General features: G+C 35.5%; 1 protein-coding gene across 3 annotated transcripts in view; it reads right to left on the reverse strand.

Moving 5' to 3' along the window:
- Positions 1-27407, reverse strand: part of NDFIP2 (Nedd4 family interacting protein 2) — a 66970-nt gene that overhangs the window by 14854 nt on the left and 24709 nt on the right. For all 3 annotated transcript variants that reach the window (XM_078432579.2, XM_060636888.3, XM_060636889.3), the window contains 3 exons: positions 18275-18431; positions 12193-12326; positions 6988-7081 (listed from right to left, as the gene is read on the reverse strand). In XM_078432579.2, coding sequence (XP_078288705.1) covers positions 6988-7081; positions 12193-12326; positions 18275-18431 — 385 coding nt within the window. The remainder of the gene's footprint in view (positions 1-6987; positions 7082-12192; positions 12327-18274; positions 18432-27407) is intronic.

The following is a 27407-nucleotide window of genomic DNA, read 5'->3' on the forward strand; positions in this document are numbered from 1 at the left end:
ACCATTCTGACACAGGTCCTTGAGATATAATCAGAGTGCCCTGTGTCCAAGAGAGTAACATTATCAAATAATAACAGTAACAATAGTAAAACCGAAGATCAATTTGAACAGAACTTTGTCCTGTTCACTGCCCATCCTCATACCCCAAATATCTCCACCCAACTCTCAGGGTAAACAAAGTAAATTACCTAGAGAAATGCTGACTTTTTCAGAATTCTGAAGACAGAGAGGAAACATTTTAGGATAAATTTAAATGAAATAGCTGTTTCTTCAAAGCAATTTCCCTACTCCTGTAATTTCTTCCTTCCCAATGTCTTCTATAATTTCTTTCTCCAAATGCTTTCCTGATCATTTATGGTAAGCTATGTTATATGGTGCAACAGTCAGGAGAATGAATTTTGAAATAAGAGACCTGTGTTTGAGTCAAAGTGTACTCACTCACTAGATAAATGACCTTGGACTCACTGCTGACTCTGGTGAGCCACAGTTCTCTGATCTGTAGTACTACTTCACAAGGCTGATAAGGGGATTAAGTGAGATAATCAATTTAAAGAGTTTAACATGGTATAGAATCTGGCACATGGTGATCCCTAAAGAAATGTTAGCCATTATTACTACCCATACAAGATGATCTCTTTACAGAATAGGTTGTATCTTTAAAAAAAAAAAAAAAAAAAAATTCAGGTGACACTACTGGAAATAAAACTTGTTTACACTCCACATTTTCTTTTTTGTAAACCCAGATACTGATCAGTACTTCGATGTCCTCTGCATCTGTTATCCAGTGCCCCCCAGCCACACTGCTTCTTCCACTTGCTCCAGGAACCTACCCTGCTCTACAAAGCAGGATATTTACACTTCAATTAATTAAAATGACAGGAAATTTAAAATTTAGTCCCTCAGTCACACTAGCCACATGTCAAGTGCTCAATGGTCACATCTGGCTTGTAGCTACCATATTGGACAGCAGAGATACAGAATATTTCCAGCATCATAGAATATACTATTAGACATAGCTGTTCTACATCCAATGGGTTAATATTTGTGTTATCTGTGGAGAAACCATGCAACAGCTTTATGTAATATCTTCCTGTCTATTTAAAATAAAGAATTTACATTAATAAATAGCAGTAAAGATTCCCAACCTATGTGCCATACATGTGCTGTGACTGGCTGAGACAGTTACTCTCCTCCTCCTCAGCAGGTGGGTGAGGTCTGGGGCAGAGGACAGACTGCCAGCAGCCATGAGCAACTTATTACTTTATCCCAGTGATGCCTCAGTCTATCATTTTACAAGCATGTCACATGGTTAAAACACAGGAAGCACTGATGGGGAAAATACAAAACAGCGAAATATTCCAAAAGTGCATTTTCACCTCTGAGCATGTTTAGTTCAGGGGAAAATTCAACACTGTTTTCTTCAAAATCAGATCTACTGGTATCTAGTACACATACCACTGTACCCACACCAGAAATAAGATCCAAAAAACAAAAAAGTACCTATTGAGTCATCATGTTTTCTTTTTCTGCACTCTGCCAGCAGCAGGGATTCCTACAAGCTATGCTCGTGCAATATAACGTATTATGGACTGAACTGTGTCTCCTTAAAACCCTAACTCCCCAGTGTGACTGAATTTAGAGATAGGGCCTTTATGGAGATAATTAAGTATATAAAGGTAGAGCCCTAATCCACTAGGATTGGTGACCTTATAGGAAGAGGAAGAGCACTAAGGGAGCTCTCTCTCCACCCACATGTAGAAAAGAGACCATGTGAGACACAGCAAGACAGCCGTCCACAGCCAAGAGGACCCCTCACCAGAAACCAAAATTTCCAGCACTTTGATCTTGGACTTCTAGCCTCCAGAACTGTGAGAAAATAAATTTCCACTGTTTAAGCCACCCAGATGGTGGTATTAGCTCTAAGAGACTAATACATAACTTTATCCATCTGTAAATGATTTAAGCACTAGGAAAAAAACAAAGTTGGTGACTACTTGAGTGTAGACAGATTCACTTTTTAAAAAAAAATTTTGAATGTTTATTTTATTTTTGAGACAGAGAGAGCATAAGCAGGGTAGGGGCAGAGAGAGGCAAAGACAGAGGATCTATAGAGGGCTCCGTGCTGACAGTAGAAAGCCCGACGCAGGGCTTGAACTCACGAACCACAGGATCATGACCTGAGCTGAAGTGGGATGCTTAACCAACTGGGCCACCCAGGGGCCCCAACAGATTCACCTTTTATGGCCTTGGCCTATAAGATAGCAAGTAAAGCTGAACAGGTCTTAAAACACAGAAAGGGCAGAAGCATTGAATTCTGAATCCTCTATGACATGTCTGAATTGGCAAAAAAGAAAATAAATGTATGCTAAACCTTAAGTGTGTAAAATCCATAAAAGAAACATGTAGTAGAGGCAGGTGAATGTAATATGCCTAGGGAAAAAGACAGGAACACTTTTCTTTCAGCTTTACTTCATTTGTGCCATGTTTCCCTGGAAACTTAGGACAAAGCTTAAAAGGCATAGGGCACCTAGTCGCCACACAGTCAAGGCCCAACATGGAATCCAAAGAAGGGACAGACTTCCAAAACCTATATTCCTTAGAAAAAATAAAACTGGGGGGAGCAAGCAGCTGCAAAGCAGGGCAATTAAGAAAAGTTGGTAAAGAATGCCAAGTGTTGCTCCAATTACACTCTCCACAGTCACGTTCACAGTGCCTTCTTTGTATGAAAGTGAGTCAGACAGGTTAATGACATTTGAAAGAAGGCTGCCAATTAGTTTAAATCATGTAAAAGGTGAATTCTCAATTAAGGATGTGGAAGGAGAACATTACTACAAACTACCTTCACCCAACAGCACTCTATAATTTATGACATTTCACATATTTTAACTTATTTGATCTTCTCATTAGCCTTTTAAGAAGGGCAAAGTCAGAATTAATTCCGTTCTACAGAAGGACAAATTGAGACCTAGAACAGCAAAGTGCCACATAAACTCACAAAGCAAGTAAGAGGTATAGGTAGGATAGGCACATCCAAGCCTTTCATGTCTTCTATGCAGTGATCTCTTTCTTACATATACCTCCCATCTACAGAAAGAGGGTAGCAGAACAGCCTAGAAAGCAATATTGTACACTACAGTTATCCATTAATAAGACTTTACTTTAAAATTTTCAAAAGCCACAAGACACTTATTAATTACAAAAGGAAAAAATAGTGAAGAAAGCTAGCAGACACCACCTTAACCTGATGAGAACTGACATCACCAGTAAAAAGACATAACTGGATCACTGCCTCCTGATACGATGCAGTGAGAAGGACACATCATATCTATGGTATTTGTGTAGCAACTGGGCAAATGCTTTAATCATATCACTTCTAAGCCTCACAAAAATCATGAAATGCAGCTGTTACCAGCCCATTATGAAGAAACTAATGCTCAAAATTATTTAAAATTTAAAGTTAGAACACTGATATAAGTAAGACCCAAACTCGATTTTTTGTTTTCAAAGCTCTTTCCATGTAGTAACAAGCACTCATTTAGTAAAGTTACAAAATGTTCACACCACAGAGATCACTACAGTAAGTATAAAAGGTAGGAATAAACCCTAGAAGTAAAGTTTTCTAAACAGAGTCCATTCCATTTTTAAGCACTAAAGTTCAAGGTCATTTCCAGACTATCAATTTATCCAATGAATTCAATCTTAATTTCTAGCTTTTAACTAATGACTGACTTTCATTCCATTGTCTTAAGAAGTCTGTTAAACAAGCAAGTTAGGCATGTATGAGACATTTTGCTGTGACACTTCAAGGGATTATGAAAAGCAAAAATTATCAAGGGATACATACATTTCTTTCTCTACATTTTCTGAACATAAACATTCAATTATTTTACAAATTTATGTGTAAACTTTTTTTAGGATTACCTATGGTAAGAGACTGAAAAATGGATGTTGAAACAGAATAGGCAAGAATTAAGCCACCAAAGAGTTTTAACTGAAATATTCTTACTGATATTCACCGTAGTTTGTATTCACACAACTTTTATTACCTGAAATGCTTAAGCTATAAACCATATTAAAGAAAATCTATTTCTGACAACCAACAAGTGTGGTGAGGATGTGGAAAAAAAGGAACCATCACACACTGCTGGTAGGAATGCAAACTGGTGCAGCCACTGTAGAAAACTCTACGGAAGTCCCTCAGAAAGTGAGAACTGAAGTATCCTATGATCCAGTAATCACACTACTGAGTATGTACCCAAAGAATATAAAAACACTAATTCAAAAGGATATATGCACCCCTATGTTTATTTCAGCATTATTTACAATAGCCAAATTATGAAAAACAGCCCAAGTGTCTACCGATAGATGAATGAAGATGTGATGTGTATACACACACACACACACACACACACACACACACACACACAGAGTAATATTATTCAGCCATTAAAAAAAAATGAAATCTCAGGGCACCTGGGTGGCTCAGTCAGTTGAATGTTCGACTTTGCCTCAGGTCATGATCTCACAGTTTATGGGTTTGAGCCCTGCATTGGGCTCTGTGACAACAGCTCAGAGCCTGAAGCCTGCTTCGGATTCTGTGTCTTCTTCACTTTCTGCCCCTCCCCTGCTTGCACTCTCTCTGTTTCTCAAAACTGAATAAACGTAAAAAAAAACTAAAAAAAAAAAAGAAATATTGCCATTTGCAACAACAAGGATGGAGCTAGAGAGTATAATGCTAGGTGAAATAAGAGAAAGACAAATATCATATGATCACGCTCATGTGGAATTTAGGAAACAAAGGCAAGCAAACAAAAAAAAGAGAGAGAGAAACAAACCAGGAAACAGACTCTTAACTATAGAGAACAAGCTGATGGTTACCAGACAGGAGGCGGTGGGGGAGGGGAATGGGTGAAATAAGTGATGGGAATTAAAGAAGATACTTATGATGAATACTGAAAATATACAGAACTGCTGAATCACTATATTGTACACTTGAAACTATTATAACACTATGTTAACTGTACTGAAATTAAAATGAAAAATTTTTAAAAATTAAAAAAAATCTATTTCTGAACCACAGAAATAGAAAATAGAACAGAATCTAGACAATAGCTACTATTAGATAGTGGAAGCATGAAAAATATACCAAGTTGCAATTTGAAGAACAGCCACTAGATGGTAGTGATTACAAATAAATCTATGCTCATCAAAGCAAATAAACTCAAACACTGGCCTACAGTCTACCACAAAAAAATATATTAGGAAATGAAGTCTGAAAATAATATATATTTTTACTCTTATAATATTGGTGCAGTACTTATAGAATGGGATGCATAAAAAAATAAGGTGTAGAGGCATTAGTAAAAATGCAGTAAAAGTAGGTGATTTACACTAAATACATTAAATATATTTATATTAAATTATATACCACCACAGGCCAAATAAGGTCAACCACGTGTCTAGGTTACCAAACACAACACTGTTTAATCAAAAAAAATGTTTTCAAATCTAAAAAAAAATAAAGGTTAAAAAGACAGCAGGATTAAGTGAAATTGAGAAATAGAGAAATAATCACAAGCTCAGGGTCAAATAACTAGATGGTATTAAATCACATTTTTATTCCTAAGAAACAGGTCTTTATACTAAAAATAGCGCAATTAATTTAAATTCTCTTTTTCAATTAAGATTTTTAAAAGCTATAACCATTAGAGGAATTAATATTTACGCTCTTAGCAAAATATGTGGAAGACTTGATAATAAAGGCTTACTAGTTAAACTAAAACTAAGAAAAAAGCCAGTTTACTAGACTGACAGCACAAGACAGTAGTTATCTGTAGCCAAAGTATTCCTTTCTACTATACCCAACATTGTATCTAATTACAAACTTTAACTAAAACCACAAGATTTAAATATTGCATATACATTAGCTGGCTGTGAAGCAGAACATAAGGTACTAAATTTGAAGAGAAAACGTAACTATCTTCCCACTCACCTACCATTTCTGAGTGGTTATCTACTTCTATTCTTCAGCAGGTGAAATGAAAGCAAGCAAGCAAGAAACCATTTCAAAATGGAGGATTAGTGATTTCCCAGACTCAAAAGTAACTCAAGAAGAATTTTCTATGTTTAAATTTGAATGTGATACTTTAAATAAGTAAAATATTCCTCAGTTTTATTATCAAAATAAACATTATACTTAAAATGAATGAAATAAGCATTCTGTGAAAGCTTGGTCATTTAACCAGGTTGAGGGCAGAAATTCACCATATCCTAGTCTAAGAAATTTACTTACATGAATATTGGGTTTCTAAAACTTAATTTTAGCAATTAAACAATTCAGGTGTCATAACATTATATACTGAGTATACTATATGCCAATCCCTGTATTAGGAATTTAAATAATAACTATAACACAGTCTTCCCTCAAAGTATAAAGTATACTTTATAAGTTCAGATATTAAACTAAGAATTCTGCAACATGTTAAAAAAAAATCTTACTTAGGTTTCTGGTCTTCTAATCACTTACCATTCCCCCAAAGAAGACATACTTGCTTTCTTTTGTGTCTCAAATCACATTATTCCAGTTGCCCAAAATATTTCCTTTTCCAACCCTTCTTTCGTGCCTTATAAAGACGCTCAAATGGAAGTCCTTTGCCCCACAAGCAGAAGTTAATAGTTTCATTCTGCCTGGTCCTACATCACTGCATGGACATGCAACATTTTTCATGCAAAAACATATTTAGCTTAAATATGCTTATATAACTCTATACAGTCAGTATCTAGCATAATGATTGCAATACACAGTTGTGTTTAATAAATTCTAGGATTTTTATGGTCTCACATGATCACATATCAGAAACAATTTATATTTTACACTAATTAGACACACTTTAACAATATTTGCCTTTCTTCACTATCTATGTTACTTTAAATACACATGTAGCCAGTATACCCAAAGAAACAATGTGGAAATGAAAAATCACTTACTGAAAAACGCCAGCATAAAAATTCCATCATTACCCACTCGGAGCTGGTCTGCATCACTAAAGTCATCTCTTGGTTGACACTCTTCCTCCTGAATCTGTAAAACATGTAACATTAGAATAGCACACTAAAAACCAATTACAACTTTATTATCTTAAGTATAAAGATAAAAATTTAAATAAAATCAAATGTCCTCAATTTGTTGTATAGACAAAATGATACAGAGAATACAATATCTGGCACAAAGTAATCAAAAACATTAGCAAGAATTAATTTTTCATGGGCACCCTTAAAAAGGGTTAAACAAAAAAGATAAAAACTAAATACTGGATTAATGAAAATGATGTGAAGAAAGATGTGACTGACACTGTGCATTTGCATCCAATGGGAAAGAGGAATTTTCATGATCATTGGTGGAGTCTAAATTATATGACCTCTATGGGTGGCAACTTGGCAATATTTATCAAAAATAAAAATGTAACCTACAACTATATGGTCAATTAATCTTCAACAAAACAGGAAAGAATATCCAGTGGCAAAAAGACAGTCTCTTTAACAAATGCTGTTGGGAAAACTGGACAGCAACATGCAGAAGAATGAAACTGGACCACTTTCCTATACCATACACAACAATAATTCAAAATGGATGAAAGACCTAAATATGAGACCCAAAATCATTAAAATCCTAGAGGAAAATCCAGGCAGTAACCTCTTTGACATTAGCCATAGCAACTTCTTACTAGATACATCTCTCCGGAGGCAAGGGAAACAAAAGAGAAAATAAACTATTGGGACTTGATCAAAATAAAAAGCTTCTGGGGCACCTGGGTGGCTCAGTCCGTTAAGCATCTGATGTCGGCTCCGGTCATGATCTCACAGTTCATGAGTTCGAGCCCCAGGTAAGGCTCTGTGCTGACAGCTCAGAGCCTGGAGCCTGTTTCGAATTCTGTGTCTCCCTCTCTCTGCCCCTCCCCCACTCATATTCTGTCTCTCTCTCAAAACTAAACATTAAAAAAATTTTTTTAAGTAAGTAAATAGGGGCGGCTAGGTGGCTCAGTCAGTTTAGCATCCCACTTTGGCTCGGGTCATGATCTTGTGGCTCATAAGTTCAAGCCCCACATCCAGCTCTGTGCTGACAGCTTGGAGCCTGAAGCCTGCTTCGGATTCTGTGTCTCCCTCTCTCTCCCCCTCTCCCCTGCTTGCGCTCTCTCTCTCTCTCTCAAAAATAAATAAGTAAATAAATAAATAAACAAACAAACAGCTTCTGCACAGTGAAGGAAACAAAACTAAAAGGCAAACTATGGAATGGAGAAGATATCTGCAAAAGACATATCTAAAAAAGGGTTAGTATCCAAAATGTATGAAGAACTTATAAAACTCAACACCCAAAAAATGAATAATCCAATTAAAAGGTGGGCAGAAGGCATGAATAGATTTTTTTTCCAAAGAAGACATCTAGATGGCCAACAGACACAAGAAAGTACTCACCATACTTCAACATCAGGGAAATGCAAATGAAAACTACAATGAGATACCACCTCACACCTGTCAGAATGGCTAAAATCAAAAACACAAGAAACAACAGGTGTTGGTGAGGATGTGGCGAAAACAGAACCCTCCTGCAGTGTTGGTGGAATGTAAACTGGTGCAGCTACTCCGGAAAACAGAATGGAGGAAGGTTCCTCAAAAAGTTAAAACAGAAATAACTCTTATGATCCAGCAACTGCCCTGCTAGGTATTTACCCAAAGAATACAAATATACTAATTCAAAGGGAGACACGCACCTCAGTGTTTATACTAGCATTATCTACAATAGCCATATTATGAAAACAGCCCAAGTGTCTGCTGATTGATGAATGGATAAAGAAGACATGGTACATACATACAATGAAATATTACTTGGCCATAAAAAAGAATGAAACCTTGCCATTTGCAATGATGTGGATGTGATGTGGAGCTAAAGACAGTATTTTGCTAAGCGAAGTCAGTCAGTCAAAAACAAATACCACATGATTTCACATATGTGAAATTTAAGAAACAAAACAAAGGATCATAGGGAGAAAGAGAGAAACCAAGAAACAGACTTAACTATAGAGAACTGATGGTTACCAGAGGGGCTGGGGATGGGTCAAAAAGGCGATAGGGATCAAGGACTGCACTTGTGATGAGCACTGGGTGTCATATGTAAGTGTTGAATCACTAAACTGTACACCTGAAACTAATATCACACTGTATGTTAACTGGAACTGAAATAAAAACTCTTAAAAAAGAAAAAAAAATTTACCCACACACCCTTTGACCCAGCATTCCACTTCTTGAAATACTCTGTACAAATTTACTTATTATATTCCCACTTATAAGAAATCATGCATTAAAGATAATTTGTTGCAGCAGTGTTAATAAGAGCAAAAGATCAGATACAATCTAAACGCCCACCAACAGTGGACTCTTGTCAGGAGACAATTCTTGATGAGTCCTTCATGTTTCTGATTGTCTTCCAGGTGGAGGCAATGGCTGCCCTTCTTCTGTACTATCTTTTCAAGGCTATTTATATTGCAGACAGCTTTGGAAGAGAGAGCGTGTCACTCCCTAGGGCAGAGATGTGGGCATGTTTAGTGACCATTAAAAATACATCGGGTTCACTAAACCCAAGGTTCAACACTGTGTGTGGAAACATTACTTGGTCCTCTTTGTGTTTCTTAGTGGGAACTGAGGCTCAGGAGACTGGTCAAGAAAATGCTAATATATTCATGGCAGTCTCACTACATACACTGCCAAAAGAAAAAGACTTTCAGAACCATATTGCTCATTATTTGGGCCAAAAGATCCCTCAAGTACTCTGCAATCATATATCGTAGAAAATTCAGTGATTGGCAATGACTAAATACACAGTAAGATTTTGTATAATTTCAAGTGAATTCAAGAAATAAGCATTAAAACCCAGTGTAAGCCCCTCCAAACCAGTCAGTATGATAGCAAGAATATAAACATTTCATATTTTTTCTAAATATCAGTCCAGATATTTTTATCACACATCATTTGTAAAAAGAAAACATATATGCAAAGATACCTTTACGACATTAACAATGTAAAACATAGACACATCAACACACATTTCAAAATAATCTGATAACTTTACCAGAGAGGAATGACCACTAAATTACAGTAGCATAATTGATTCCATGGAATTTCACTCAACCATTAAAATAACAGAGAAACATTTATATAAAATGCTTAAAAAATAAAAGAAACTCTGTGATAATTTCAACTACATTAAACACAGCTTTATAAATCCCAAAACTGGTAAAAGACACCAATATATTTTAAAATGAAAAGCTGTAAGAGAACAAGTGTGGTATTTTCTTCTTCCTAATTTTTCTCTTCATTGCTAATTTTTAAAAAGTATTCAACTTAATAAACTGTAATTTATTAAATACCAAGTATGTGCCAGATAATAGCGAGGTGCTAGAAATGTAACCACGAGGTCCTCGTCCTGGAGTTGCTCACAATTTATAAAGTGTTAGTTTTTGTGTCAAAAGACAAGTTACTGACAAACTTTAAAATAAGGTACAAAAAACCAAACACTATTAGGTTGTAAGATAAGACTACCTGGTGAACAAGCCATGTTCTAAAAGCTTTTCCTCACAGAGAGCAAGACAAGGCTTGCTTCTTTCTTTGGAGAGTTCTACCCTACTGTGTGCAAGTTAGGGCAATAGAGGTCCCAAACTTGCTTAACATCCTTTTAAGGACCTCTGCCATTTCCAACCTCTCTAGAGAGACACTCCCTGAGAAAAGGAGTCCTTCTGGTTCACGGAGAGTGCATGCATGTATACAATGCATGGACAACCACATATGTGCCAGGCAACCTAGAGTTGATTTTGATAGAAACTCCACACTCTATACAGATCTATGCTCCTTCTCTATGATTCTCTCCTCCAAGCATCAAAAAACCCTTATTGACTGAGCTGTATTTATGCCACGGTCTTAACAAAGACTTGCTTTCCCCCTCAGAGGGAAAAGGCATAAATAATAAATTTGAGGCTTGCTGTTTTTACTTATGTGCCCAAAGCTATTTATGTTGACATTTAACTCTGTGTGTTGGAGTACAGGAGTGGGAGCAGGCATGAAAAGTGCTGTACTGATAAAAGAAACCCATCCAGGAGAAAACACTCACCTATCAAATACTCTACTTGCTGGGCTCTGGCCTGATGGCAGGAGAACGCTGTACACAAAAACTCCTTTCTCTCCCTTTATGCCTCACCTCATTCTAGCTTTCTGTGTAAACATAAGTTTGGGTGTCTTTTCCTGAAAAAAAATGGGATGAATCTAGGACTCTGAAATGGTACTCATCTCTAACGTCTAAAGCAAGAAAAAAGGGCAACAAACTCTAGCCCGGCTTGCAGACAAGCTGAAATGAAATAACTTCCATCTTTTACTGGACTGTAAAATAGCACACATGCATCTTGTTGACTGTCCACTACTGAGATAGTCACTCCTTTACCAGAACAAGAAGTAGCATCCATATGTATCACTGGCTCTCCTACTGAGACAGTAAGGGGAGAAGGGGCAGGTGGAATCCTTGACCATCATTCTAAAATTCTAGTGTGGGATGTGTTAAAACGCCAAAAAATATTAAAAAGTTGGTTGACAAACATAATTTGGAGGCCTTGTGATGTTATTTCTCTGTGTTTTTTAACCTACACTGAGTTCATTCAGAGTCACTAGACTGGCTATACTAATATACACAATTGAGTAGGGAAAAAAAAGATGCTTTATGATTGTAGTTAAGGACCACAAAATCCAAATTATATAAAGAAGGAAATAAGGATATCAACAGTGAAGAGGTCAATGGGATGCAGTAACTAGAGTGAGGGGGGTAAAAGTCAGCACGTGAGGGAAGACAAATCAAGACTTAGGAAACATACTGGTAAACATACTGATAAGGACTAGGATGTCCACAAACTAAGATGGAGTGTAGGAGCAAGACTGATATAGAAATAAACAGAAACAGAAACGGTGGAGAAGGTGGATTTAACTAGGAGAGTGCCAATTTCACCATAGCATGACAACACACATAAGTAGTAGTAGAGAAAATACTAAAAAACAATCTACATGCACAAACACTCTTAGAGAACTATTTCTGACAGACTGAATGTACTCAGAATTATTAGACGATATTCTCAAAAGGAAGCAATCAGACCGCCTTACTCTCTGAGCTGTTTCTGCTGCTGCAGCCGCCATGGCAGCAGCCTTGGCCTTCTCAGCTTCATCGTATGTAGGAAGGGAGGTAGCAACACTGTAGGGAGGTGGCACGGGATAAAACTCACTGTAAACTTCTGAATCTGAAGAAAGGGATTAAAAAAGGACAACCATTAAAACAAACTATTTAATAAAATTTTTATAGTCAAAAACATAATTTAATAATTTACAACAGGCTACTAAAGACTATTACTGCTATTTGTAGTCTTATTTTATAAAGCTAGGTAGTAGTAAGTTACTAATTCAATCCTATGTGTTAGTTTAGTCCCATATCTATTATAAAGGGAAAAGACTCATAAATATCATCTAAACGCTATTACAAAAAACAAAAATATCAAGAATGAAATCTGAAAATCTGTACAAGACAAGGGAGGTGAGAAAGTCATCACATATGAGCATCCATTCTACCTACTGCTATGCTCAAAGAATTTAATTTACTTGCTCATAATCTCATAGCCTAAAAGTAGAAGTATCAGGAATAACAACACTTGTATAGTACTCATTATTTAATATGCCACTTCTAAAGACATTAATCCTAGCAACTCTCAAGTTCAGAAAACTTAAGGAATTTGCCCAGTATTACACAACCAACAAGTGGCAGAGTCCAGGGATTTCCTAATTACCAATATTTGCTCTCATAACATGTGAGGTTCATTTTTTTTTTACATGTCAGTTTTAGCAACTGTCCAAATCTCTTCAGCAAACTCAACATTTCTCTTTCCTAAAAAAGACTGGTGATTTTTAGTTCTTTTTTACTCCTCTCCCCCTCTTCTCATTTTTTTCCATATCTACCTAGTTTTTCAGAGTTTCTTTTTATGAAGAATTTTTCCATCCCCAATTTTTAGATGATTTTTAAAATATGATCTTCAGAAATATAACACAATAGCAAGGGGAGAGTGCTAATTTTACTTTTTTTTTTTAAGTTTATTTATCTATTTGGAGAGTGACAGAGACAGAGCAAGTTGGGAAGGGAGCAGAGAGAGAGAGAAGGAGAATCCCAAGCAGACTACACACTGCCAGCACAGAACCTGATGCGGGGCTCGAACTCACGAACCTGTGAGATCATGACCTGAGCTGAAACCAAGAGTTGGACGCTTAAGCAAATGAGCCACCCAGGAGCCCCAAAGAGTGCTAATTTAGAAAAAAAACCCTGCATCACTTATCACCAACTTCAGCAGTACAGGTAAAGCGATACATACAGGTTGATATACTGATTAGACTCATGCTAGCATCACTGCCAAGAAAATCAGACTCTCAAAGTTGTCCACACCCCAATGTCTGACATCACTTTCGTGATTTCCTCGATTATAAATACAGTATTTGCACATTTTCTATATCGGTTTATAATTTTCTCTATCAGAATTTCTTGCATTTCCACATGAAAACACATTTCACTCTAGCAATTCTTTTCCTTTTGTATTTTAATGTATACTGGTTTTAAAAGAAGTTTTTTAAATGCTATCAATAAGAGCTAAGGATATGAAGCTAGGCAATTTTTAATCCAATGACAGGTAATGCTAGTAGCAGCAGAACACTGAGCACCACCAAAATGGTACAAGGGTCATAAATCCTTAGAAATGACTTCTTATTCAGATGTAAAAACACCACACACAGTCAGGAAAATAGATTTCTTTAGTTCTGAAGCCTCGAATAGAAGCAAAATTTAAGTGAAAGCAATGTTATAAATTTTAAGGCAGTAACATTAAAATTATAAATTTAAAAACTGGAACAATGACATACATTACCCAAGAGGATGAGATCTTTTACATTAACAACAGATATGTAATTTTTGAAAAGTTTTAACTCCCGTGAAAGGCAAAATGAAACTAACAAATGCAATGCAAACTGGGAAAAAGCACTGCTATAGTTTTAACTTTCACTGGTTAATTTTACTTATTTTTTATCTACCCTTTAAGGCGGCAGTTCTCAACCAGAAAATTTAAAGTCTGGAGAGCTCCAATCCTAGCTGCTCGTCTTAAGTTGTGTGACCTCAAGCAAATCACTTAAGCACTTTATGAAGCTCTACTTTCTCATCCATAAAACTGACTCAGCAAGGCTGTTACTTGCTGTTATATGACAGGATTTAAGAGTAGTCAAGAGGACTCTGTAAACTGTAAAGCATTATACAAATGTCAACTATTATTATTGATGGTGCTCAGATCTATAAAACCAGTCATAAAGTGACCTACTGAAGAACATAATCTCCACAGAAAACTCATACTGTCCATGCTTAAAATTTAACAGTAAAAGGCTGAAGAAAAACACTATTGATGTTTTTCATTAAAGAGAAGCAAACTTCTAGAATTACTCAGTTCTTGTGCTCAATTACAGTCATGAATGGCCTTTTAGTACAAGTGTAAAAATAAGAGACCAGTAGTCATACAGATTATAAGAATAACTGAATACCTAGGTAGCAAGGACAACCTGTCTTACAATGGAAATTTATCCAATCTCTAAAAATGACATGATCTGTGTGGCACCTGGGTGGCTTAGCTGGTTAAGCATCTGACTCTTAATTTTTGGCTCAGGTCATGATCTCATGGCTGTGAGATCAAGCCCCATGTCAGGCTCCACACTAAGTGTGAAACCTGCTTGGGATTCTTTCTCCCTCTCTCTCTCTCTCTCTCTGCCTCTTCCCCACTAACACTGTCTCTCTCTCAAAACACATAAAAATTAAAAAAAAAAAAAAAATTACATGCTCCATTATCAAAACTATTCTAGAGCATAGAAGAATGAGAAACTTCTCAATTCATGCTATGTTGCTTCCATACATAATATTAATACTAAAACCACAAAGACAGTACAAGGGTTAAAGATCCCACTAATAAAATTGCAAAACTTTTGGGAAAAAAAAACATTAACAAATATAAATCCAGAATGGGTTAGAATATGGTAACAATTTAGTCTATGAATGCAGAAATGAATTGGCTTAAAAAGAAATCTAGTAATAACATATTTCATTATGTCAAAAATTAAAGGAGAAAAAAACGTAATTCTGTGATAAAGACCCAAAAAGATGACTTCAAGGTTTCTGGCCTAGTGGAGCCATTTACCGAAGTGAAGACAACTGACAAGGAAAAGGTTCAGTGATGGAGGAAGAAGCCATTGACAGTTTTAAAGGTACTGAAACCTCCTTTATCCTTTCAAACTCTTCCCATCAAGAGGTGGAGACTAATTGTCTTGAATAAAGACTAACCCCAGATATTCACTTCTAACAAATCAAATGTGGCAGACGTGACACTGTGTGACTTGAGTGGTAATGCCACAACAGGTGACACAGATTCTATTTGGCTTGTTCTTGGAACTCAGCCTCCATTCAGTGAGGAAGCCCAGGCCACAAGAGGTCACGTACAGGTGTTCTGGCCAACAGTCTCAGCGGAGGCCCCAGCGGAAGCTTGCATCAGCTGCCAAATATGTAAATAAGGAAGCCTCAAGATGACTCCAGCTCCAGGTCACCAAAAGATAATAATCACATGAGATTCTGGGAGACAATCGCATAACTGAGTCTAGCCCACCCCAAAAACCATGAGAACTGATAACACTAAATGACTGCTACTTTACTCTGTTTGGTTTGTGGTAGCTTGTTATACAGCCAGGCAATGGTGGCCACAAGAAAAAAACCTGTAAGTTCAATCTTAGCATTGTCCATCATTCAAACACAGGCAAAGCATCAGGAAAATAACTCCTTTTCTTTCTTCAAGACTACCATTAAATAGATTTGTTTTTCTTTTACCTAGACTAGAATAGCAAATTCACTGCACTATATTCTGGAAACTCGTAGAATAATCAAAAAAAAATTAGCCCAAAATAAATTTTAGCTAGCACCAATCCAGCTGTTAAATCCTATGGCCAAAGACAAATAAAACTGACATAAATCAATATAAAAACTGTCCATCAAACTGGGCACTAAACAAGCACACTGATCAAATAAACATTATATACAAATAAAAGGAGTAAGCATTTACTAAATTAGTGAGAATACCTTCATAAGAAAATCATTTTCAGCAATTGCATAAAATTGTAAATGGAAAAAGTAAATGGTATGATCTTTTTACACACCCATATGGTCTAGATAAAATTTGTAGAAGCAGAAATGGTAACAAGATAAAGTTGGCAGAAGTTTGAGAAGTATTGATATTGATTATAGAATAAGAGACAAGAAAGATGAAATACTCTAGTGAAGGGTCTTCTAATATTAAAATGTTTCTTATAATAGATTTAAAAAGTGTTTCCTAAAGAATACATAAAATACGTAGAGGTTATTTACAATCGTATACAAAAGCATATTTAAAAATTTAAATATTTATTTTTGAGAGAGTGCAAGCAGGGGAGGGGCAGAGAAAGAAGAGGATAAAGGATCCAAGCAAGCTCTGCACTGACAGCAGGGAGCTCCATGCAGGGCTCGAACTCACAAACTGTGAGATCATGACCTGAGCCAAAGTTGGACGCTCAACCAACTGAGCTACCCAGACGCCCCTAAAATTTTTTCAATTATATAATGATTAACTCAAAGAAACAACAAATGTTTGCAAGGATGTGCAGAAAAATAAACTCTCATGCACTGCTATAGGAATGCAAACTGGTGCAGCCACTGTGAAAAACAGTATGGAAGTTTAAAAAGTCAAAAATAGGGGGTGCCCGGGTGGCTCAGTCGGTTACGAGTCTGACCTCAGCTCAGGTCATGATCTCACCATTCATGGGTTTGAGCCCTGTGCTGTCTGTGCTGACAGCTCAGAGCCTGGAGCCTGCTTCCGATTCCGTGTCTCCGTCTCTCTCTGTCCCTTCCCAACTCTCACGCGTGCTCTCTCACTTTCTCTCTAAAAACTAAATAAACATTAAAAAAACATTTTTTTAAGTCAAAAATAGAACTACCCTATGATCAAGTAATCGCACACTACTGGGTATTTACCCAAAGAACATGAAAACATTAATCTGAAAGGATATATGCGCCCCTGTATTTATTGTAGCACTATTTACAATAGCCAAATAGCCAAATTATGGAAGAAGCCCTAGTGTCCACTGGTAGATGAAAGGATACAAAAGATATGGTGTGTATGTATATAGTGGAGTATTATTCAGCTTTTTAAAAAAAGAATGAAATCTTGCCATTTGCAACAACATGGATGGAGCTAGAGAGTATAATGCTAAGTGAAATAAGTCAAGGAAACACAAATACCATATGACTTTACTCATATGTGGAATTTAAGAAACAAAACAAATGAGCAAAGGAAAGAAAACAGAGACAAACCAAAAATGAGACTATTAACCAGAGACAACAAACAAATGGTTATCGGAAGGACGTGAGCAAAGGGATGAGTGAAATAGGTGAAGGGGATTAAGAGTACACTTATCATGATGAGCACTGAAATGTACAGAACTGCTAAATTATTGTACACCTGAAACTAATATAACACTGTATGTTAACTGTACTGGAATAAAAGTAAAGAATAAAAAATAAATTATATAATGATTAGCTTAGCATTACTGGGAAAATACAAATTGTGGCCGGAGAAACTGAGGAGGGTATTTCTTTAGAATGACCTGAAAAGGTAAGATGAACAGTAAGAAGCAGGAACCACTGTCGTATGTCCAGGAATTACTACCATATGTATGTGATAACATTATGTACACCCTTCACCTCCGTTCACACATACCACATTCCTGCTCACACTCAGCATCAATAGTACCTTGTTTTACAACTATGTAAGTAGATATACACAAACACAAATATATAAAAATATGTTGTGTACATACAATGTATTTATTTCTTCCAAAAGCAATATGCTACTCTGTTGGAAATAGTAATAAGCATAAGCAAGTTTATACTTATAATTTTTTTGAAAACAACAAGAATACGAGGCAAGTAATATATGAGTAAACATTTTACAAACTATCCTTGGGAAAACCTTTTTTTAAAAAATCATAAAACCAGGAAGCCTCTTAATAGACTCGATAATTACACAAAACCATACTGGTTAAAAAAAAAGAGATACTAAAAATATTACTTGTCGTTTCAAACTAGAAACAATACCTGAAGTTGTAGGTACTTCCACAGTAATACTGCTATAAGGTGGAGGAGAAGAGTCAGTTTCAAGTACTGATGCAGAAGGAGCAGTCTGCGGTGTTGAGTTTGAAGTCGATGGTTGCTCTACAGCAGACGACTCTGAATTATCCTCTTCATTGTGAAGCTAAGAGAACAAGGAAAAAGAAAACAATAATGTAATTCTCATTATTATTTTTAAAAAATGTAAGCTGATTTTCAAAGACTGTTTTAGGCAAAGGATCACTTTTTAGCTAAAAACAAAGAAAAATAGCATTTAAAAAGATGAACAAAATTTGTAAGAGATCTAAGCAGTCATTAAAAAATTGTATTTTTGGTAGTTTCTTTACAATAAAATTGAGGTTCAAATTAAGCATTTATAAAGAAAAAAAATCATGACTAAAATACATTCAAATCCATTCAATCCTACAGTTAATATCATCTACCATGTATTAATCGCTACAAAGAAAACAACCAATACAACCACAATACCATTTCTATTACACTAGCATCTAGGATAACTGAAATGTAACCTGAATTAATAAAATGAAATAATAATATATAAACATTTCAAAAATGCAGAATACTCTAAGGAGGTCTTCTCAAGTACCAGAAGAATTACTTATCAAGCAATATGAACCAATGTGTATATAAAATCTTGGAAGACGCTCTTCAACACAACAAACGTACTGAAAGCTCAGAATTGCAAAATAATACGTTGGATCTGTATTTAACTCATTTAATCCTCACCACATATCTATGAAATAGTATTATCCCCATTTGACAGATTAAAATGGGGGAAGGGAACAACCCTGAAAGGGCTAGAGTAACTTGCTAGACATCACAACAGCCAGGACGGGTAAGGCCAGGACTCAAACCTGAGCAGCAGGGCTGCAGACTTCTTACTTCATTTACAAGTAACCTTTTAAAAAGTGTTTTAAAAACTTTAAATTTGTTAGGAGGTGATGGTAATGACATACAAACTAATTCGAGGTCAACCAAAAGCATCAGTATCTAAAAAGTGACTCACCAAAGAGGTACTATAATTGATCCTTATATTTGCAAAAGAGTCCGTATTAACTATTTAAAAGAATTTTAATATAATTTATTGTCAAGTTAGCTTACAGTATATACAGTGTGCTCTTGGTTTTGGGGGTAGAATCCCAAGATTCTTCGCCTACATACAACACGCAGTGCTCATCCCAACAAGTGCCCTCCTCAATGCCCATCACCCATTTTCCCCTCCCTCCAATGCCCCCCCATCAACCCTCAGTTTGTTCTCTGTATTTAAGAGTCTCTTATGGTTTGCCTCCCTCCCTCTATTTGTAACTATTATTTCCCCTTCTCTTATGAAATATTTTAAGATACTTTTAAATCTATTAGAATCTTGTTTTGAAAAGAAACTACAGGTCTTCAATATTACTCAATTTTCACATCTTAATTTATTCTTGTAAAGAAATTCAATGTTAAAAATCCCCCAAATTTTGTCACAGAGCAAAACTGTATAAACACAAATCTGAGTGTTGTGATGTGGTGAAATGAACATGCACTTGGAGTTTAAAAAGAGCATGCAAATTCTTTCTCTACCTTTTAGGAGCTTTGAGAAACCTCTGTGCCTCAGTGTCTCCAAGTTTAAGTTCTAAATGCAGCCAAAATCCTCATAGGATTGTAAAATAATATTTGGAAGGCACCCAACATTAACATCTAACACACAGAAGGCATTTAATAAATACTAGTTTCCTCCTTCTTCCCCTTTAATATACTTTATTCTGTGACCCGAAATAATTCGGTGCTATCAGTCCAATAGTCATTCATATGCCTGTAAAAAAATTAAAAATATATATATGCAAAGTAAAATTTACTTCACTGCTGTTTGCATGTGTCTTGGTAAGTGATCTCACTAACACAATACTTTTGTTGAGTTCATAAATTTTAACAGAACTGCCATAAACATACCTAAAATCACTTCTCAAGTTACTAAGACAGTTTTTTTCTCCATAACACCAAGGTTTATGTGACAGAATTCACTCACAGAAACTGAACTGTAAGGTCAAATAATCATAAAGTGAATTTTGCATGAGCTTTGTATTTACCTGCAGTTTTCCAAGCAGGCACTACACGACCACCCTCCTGACTAGCAACACTGCCTCAGAGTCACAAAGCATCTTCCATGTTTCCTCGTACAAGTTACACAGGGGAACACCTAACTTAGTCATCTTTGATCATATTTTGAAAAGCAAAAATGTCAGACGAGCAAATTGAGGCAAATAAAAGTGAAGTACGGATATATACTAACATTCACAACTAAACAATTAACAGCGATGCTGTCAAAAAATGAAACCACTGCTCCACCGCTACCATTAACAATGCAAATGTGGGTGAACTATACTAAAGAAAACGCCTTATGACAAAACAGCTCTCCTCTGGTTCCTAAGAAACACTCCTTACCATATCAAATACATAAATGTGTTCCCCAGAATGACCAGCTCATTTTTAAAACCTATCAAAATGTACTTAAATAACTGCAATAAAAAGAGTTAACTACAGATATTTTTATATATGATCTCAGAAGTAGAGCTCGGAACTTGTAAAACATACCCTAAATTATTTCAAATGCCCTACAGTTCCAGTTTTATTTTTTAAAAAAATTATAACGTACAGTGAACATTTGCCATGTATCAATAGTAAAACCCAATAACTCAGTCAATAATGTCTATCCACTGTAGCAGAGAACTTCCAAAATGCAATTTTTTTATTTGATCTCTTTGGTGCCTCTGTAAATTGACCTACTTTGAGTGCCTTTTAACTAAGTCCATTCAAGGGCTCAAACCAAATCACATTTATCAAACCAGACAGTGTCATTTGTGGAAATTTTTCCTTAATCATGCTGTGCAATGGTTCTAGTTTACATTCTGTAAGGATTACCATAAACAGCAAAAAAAGAGACAGGGATAAATAGGGTAGGACCTACATATATACAATAATGAACAAGGCACCTCCAAAGTTATCTTCCTAGCTTATCCTATTTATAAGTCTCCTGAAAAAAAACATGGGCACAGGAAGGGGCACCTGGGTGGCTCAGTCAGTTAAGCCTCTGATCCTTGATTTCAGCTCAGGTCATGATATGGTTGTGATACTGAGCTTCCATATAGGAGTCTTTATCTCCCTCTCTCTCTACCCGCCCCTGGCTCGCTCATGTGCTCTCTCTCAAAATAAATAAATTTTTTTAAAAAATAGCACATGAAAACTAAAACATGTCCTTTATATAGTGACCAGGGTGATGAAAAGTTGCACAGGGAGCCACAGTTTTTTAGCCTGAAGGATACTAGGATAACAAGAGGGCTATCTTCAACATACCTGTAGCTAATCCTTACTGATGTATGCTGAGTATTTTTAATGATAAGTCAACCTTAACCATTATGATTAACTCTACCTTGCCGTCCAGTCTTCTCATGTGTAAACTATTATTTATTTTCCTTTAAGCTCTCCTATGCTATGGCACTTCACTCTATCTTAAGGTGATAAAAGATTAACGTAATAACTGTGAGCTTTGCTTCTGAGAAGCCAGAAACCTAATGAATGTTTTCTAAACATACCAAGATGAGAACGTATGGATGTACTATGAAGTGTTCAGTGAGCAGTGTTTGAAAGAGAAAAAAAAAACTGTAAGTTATTGGGGGGAAAAAAGTACGTGAAGAACTAATGTATATTTTGTATACTACCATATTCTTACATTTAATTTTAGCACAAAACAAAACTGGGAAGAAGAGTTCGTAGATGCAAGGAGATAAATTTTACCTCAATAAAAAACCTTTAAAATTTTTTAATTAGATCTTTTAAATTATTAGAATGCTAGCTTTTCTGAAGGGCAACACTTTCAGGCAGATTTTGGATGATTCTCTGGCAAGGCTGCACACCATATAGCTGTTTTTCCCAGAAGAGTCCTACTTTTTATATCTACTATTGCAGGGCTCCATTCAACTTAGCATTTTCTCCACCCCTTTCATTCTCAAGAAAACTGAATGGTCAATTCAATAGTCAACCTACATAAAATGGGATTCTTGCCCTTTATATAATATTAATAGATGGCAAAGGCTGCTATAAGATAACATGACTCTAGCAAAAACCTATGGTAGTCTCTATCATTCTATGTTGCCTTAACACCTCAATTAGAGGAGAAAACAGATTAGAGTTGCAATAAAATCAACTGGTAGAATCCAGCTACTCATTTTAATCACCCAAGAAGAAAATGAGCTACCTTATCTATGCCTCTAGGGATAAGGTGATAATAGCAGGAGCTACGAAATCCCTGCAGACAGCACAAGCGATCTAAACCAATAGCGTGGAACACAGGTTCCCACAAAGCACTGCTGCCTGGTATATGAAGTTAGATTTTCTACCAATAAAACTAAATTATAGCAGTCTTCCTTATATATATAAATATACTATTAAGCAAAGTAACAGAACTGTCTTAATGTTAGGGTGTTTTTTCTTCGCTAAAACTTTCCGATCTCTGGACATTTATCCACTAATGAGAGCTAGCTTATGATAAAGCAAAAATATAAACAATTAGGAAAGAATGTATAAGCAATGAATGAATATTAATAAAAAACTGTCAGTTGGCAAATCATGCTTAATTTTCAGCTTCTTCTCTTGAAAGTACAGAATTTTAGTTGTTTTATATTTCATAATATAAACATATTTCTGCTAGTAAAACCTTTCTTCTTAACATGAAATAGTATCATTATTTCATAGTGCTCCACAAACGGTACCATGAGTGCTAGATGCTCCATCACCTGAACAAGGCTGCAAAATAACTATTTAAAACCAAGTGTCGGGGCACCTGGATAGCTAAATTGGGTAAGTGTCTGACTCTTGATTTCAGCTCAGGTCATGATCTCATGCTTCATGACTTTAAGTTCAAGCCCCACGTTGGACTCTGCACTGACAGTGCTAAGCCTGCTTAAGATTTTCTCTCTCTCTCTCTCTGACTCTCCCCTGCTCACACTTTTTCTTACAGAAAAATAAATACATAAACTTAACAACAAAAAAAAGTGTCATCAGATATTTTATCAAGGCACATCTTAGTTTTCTCTTAAACAAATAAGGGTTTTGGTTTCATTTCAAAACTGCTATTGTCTGCTTCCAACACGTCAACTGAAAAAAAGAACTGAGATCTCAGACATTAAAATAGAGTGAAACTATGAAAATAAATGTCACCACACATGAAATAAGCCTCTAATTCGGCAATCAGAATTTGAACATTCAAGAGGTTTTAAAATCAAAACTATTTAGGCACAAGAATGAAAAACAAGATCTAGTCAATTCTAATTGCAACCATTTCCTTCCAGCAAACTACCACTTGCAAGTCTGGACTGTGCTTCATGATGCCCTGTGGGGGCTTAGGGACCCTGACAACCTCTAATTAGATTTGGGAATGTTTCTACCTTCCCGATCAGATCATAACCTTCAGAAATTTATAAAGTATGCTTTATCCATCCTGGTATACCCTAAAACAGGTAGCTGAGTGTAGAGCTTGAGTAGGCTTCACATAAAATACAGTCGTCTAAGCCTCCCAGAGTTTTTTTTACCAAAATGGGGGAGGGAGTTTAGTCAAGTAATAGATGCACTTAACGTTTCAAGATCAAGAATCATATTTCATATATTTCTAGGATTTCCTCGGTGCTCTACATATAGCAGACACCTGAAATATTTAGTCATTCAACTTTTGTGGGCAGTTATTATTAGTTAATAAGAAAATGTTTGTTATTAAGCTTACTAAAATTAAACCATATTTTCAGAAAAAAATCTCTGAATTACATTAAACAAGAAAATAAATTCCAACCCCACATCACCCAAGTCTTCAGAAAAACTACACTAGAGTCAGCCTTTCTTACCACAGCTAGACAAGACAACCAACAACAAAGAAAGTCACAAAAATCACATGCAGCTATCCTCTCCCATAAGCAAATCAATGAGTTGGCAAGGGTAAGGGTCACTGGATTACAGACAAACTACCTGAGACTGTACGTACAGATAGAAGAAGCATCAGGGACTCAGAGCACAGAGAAGTAACGAAAGTTCATACACAGGATTTTTACTCATCAAAAAATAGTTTACTATGAAAGAATATAAGTACAAAACCAAAAACAGGTCATAAAAGGGGTGATCTTTTGATAAAAGTTAGTAGAAATGAAAACTCTAAGAAAACAAATTTTACTGGACATAAGAAACAAAACAGCATCACATAGAAGGAATATAAATTATTAATGAAAAAAATGAAAATATTCCTAATAATTAAAAGAGCACAAACTGTTAGGAAGGATAGTGTTGGGACTCAAACTAGTAAGAGTATAAATTCACTGAACTACCTTGAAGAGCAATTTGGCAATTCCTATGAAAGCTGAAGGTGTGTAGGATACAATCATTCTACTTCCAGATGTCAACACTAGAAAACTCACTAGGACATAAAAATACATGTACAAAATTGCTCTCAGCAGTACTATCCGTAATAGTAAGATACTGAAAACAACAGTCTGCCAGCAGAAAATGAATATTATTTCATGATTTTATAACACAATTCAACACTTTAAATTGATGAATTCGATCAATATGAATCATCATAGATAAATCTTTAAAACATTCCAGGTGAAAAAGCAAGCTGCAAAAGTATAAAACAGCAAAAAACTGTAATAAGTACATTTTCACATAAATCTAAAACCTATCTATTTTATATAGTAAAAACATCCATAGAAATCATATACATCAACTTCAAGACAGCATACGAGGAAGAAGGGGGAGGCATGAATGCAAGGCTTTGAGCATACCTTTCCTCAAAAAAAGGAAAAAAAAGTTCAAAACTTGAAACAAATATGACAAAATGCTATTATCTCCACTTGCCATTATCTCCACAGTGGATATAAAACTATCTTGTATATTATTTTCTGTACTTTTATGTTTGAAATGTTTCATAATTTTAATATTTACATTTAAAACAAAAAGTTGAGCTGGCCAAGTTGTCTTCCATGTATATTTATAGCACCCACGACTCCTTAAAAAAAATTAATCCACAATGAAAAACAGGCAATCAGAAAATGAGTCAAATACCAAGCAAAGAGAAAAGTATTAGGAAAAGATATGGTGGTTAGCACTGAATCCTCTTAAATACAGAACTAATGCTAAACATAGAGCTAAAGTCTAAGCTGCTGGCAGAAATCAGGGGCGCCTGGGTGGCTCAGTCAGTTAAGTGTCCAACTCTTGACCTTGGCTCAGGTTATGACTGCCCAGTTCGTGGGATGGAGTCCCACACTGGGCTCTGCACTGACAGTGCTAAGCCTGCTTGGGATTCTCTCTCTCCTCTCTCTCTGCTTCTCCCCTGCTCACGCTCTTTCTCTCTCATTCTTAAGATAAACAAATAAACTTAAAAAAAAACAAAACAAAAACAAAAACCTGGAGTGCCTAGGTGGCTCAGTTAGTTAATAGTTACGTATCCAACTCTTGATTTCAGCTCACATGATCTCATGGTTTGTGAATACCTGGGCTCTGCACTGACAGCCTGCTTGGGATTCCCTCTCCCTCTCTCCCCCTCCCCTGCTTGCGCATGCTCCCCACCCCTCTCTCATTCTCAAAATAAATCAATAAACATTAAAAAAAAAAAAAACTTTAACAAAAAAACCCAAAAAGCAAACATTACATAACCTGAAAAAGTAAAAATATACGTAACATAGAAATGAGGGACTGAGGAAAAAAAGAGATGAGAGAAAGTATCATTTATCTCATCTATCACAGCTGGGATTTAATCTCTAATACCTAAAATTAAAACATGCAGTTTTTTTAAATTATCCTAATTCCCTACTGGTTTTTGTATTTTTTCTTAATTTTGGTGAAATCTTACATAACCGAACAGCTCTGTGTTAAACCTTTATCTAGAATTCAGCTGTTCATTTAGATTTTTTTCCCCTGGTGTTGAATTCAAACAAAATCATATTTCATGTTTTCGTTTTTTAAAATAGCATAAATGGCATTATCCTATTTTTATAACATTATTCCTTTCTATAAGCACAAATGAAATTATGCGCACCAAATGCTAACATAAGTTATTTCTGGTTGCTAAGGTATGGATGCCTATATTGCTTCTTTCTTTGTACTCTTACTGCCTACATTTTTAAAAATAAGTATATATAACTTTTTAGAAAAATTAAAAAGGTCATTACAAAAACACACTTTAGTCTAGTAATTCTTACTTTAAGACTACACCCAAACAAACTAATCAGAAACTTAAAACAAGACTTCTTTATAAAGCTGTTCATCACAGTTTTACAGTAATGGAAAACTGGAAACAATCTATTCATCCAAAATAATATAGGAGTATCAAAAGAATGGAGCCATTTAAGATGGTGTTTCTAACAGGATACTTAATGACATAAGGAAATGATCATGATATAGTATTAAAAAACTGACAAAATTGTGTGGATAAATTATATATTATTCTATGTTTAAATAAGAAAAAATGTTTCAAACTGACAGGTGACAAAATGGGCAGCATGAGCGCTTGCAAGTTGTACTTTATGTTTCTTTGTTTTTTACTTTTCTATTTTCTCCAAGTTCTCTAGAACTGAGAAGAAAGTAAGAAACATTCGTTTTTATTCTTAAGACACAAAGTGATATATTAAAGACATTTCCATCTATGCTTAAAGAAAGAAGTTTCTGTAAGCTAGAAAACAGACACTATAAAATTTCTCCATTACCAAATTAAAAAAAAATCACCACATACTCTACATACATCCAATAACCTTTTATAACCATTATCTTTACAAGAAAAGAAAGTCAGGTATATAAACTGATATGATCATCTTTATTTTCCATCAATTTTTAATACAATTATGTATTAATAGCACTAATACATAAAGTAATACCAATATGTACACATTTTTGTGTGATGATTTTCTAATAAAACACACTTTAGAGGCCAAAATTACTCATAAGGGCTTTTTCTTGGTCTCTTATCCATCTATAGCAGAGTTTGCTTTATGGGGTCCCTTTGCCTTTGTTAATCACATTACATATTCATGTACATCATCTACAAAGTCATTCTGTTTGCACAGGAACACTATCTAGTCCTTAG

Source organism: Panthera onca, chromosome A1 (assembly GCF_046562875.1).
Source record: "Panthera onca isolate mPanOnc1 chromosome A1, mPanOnc1 haplotype 2, whole genome shotgun sequence".
Lineage (NCBI taxonomy): Eukaryota > Metazoa > Chordata > Mammalia > Carnivora > Felidae > Panthera > Panthera onca.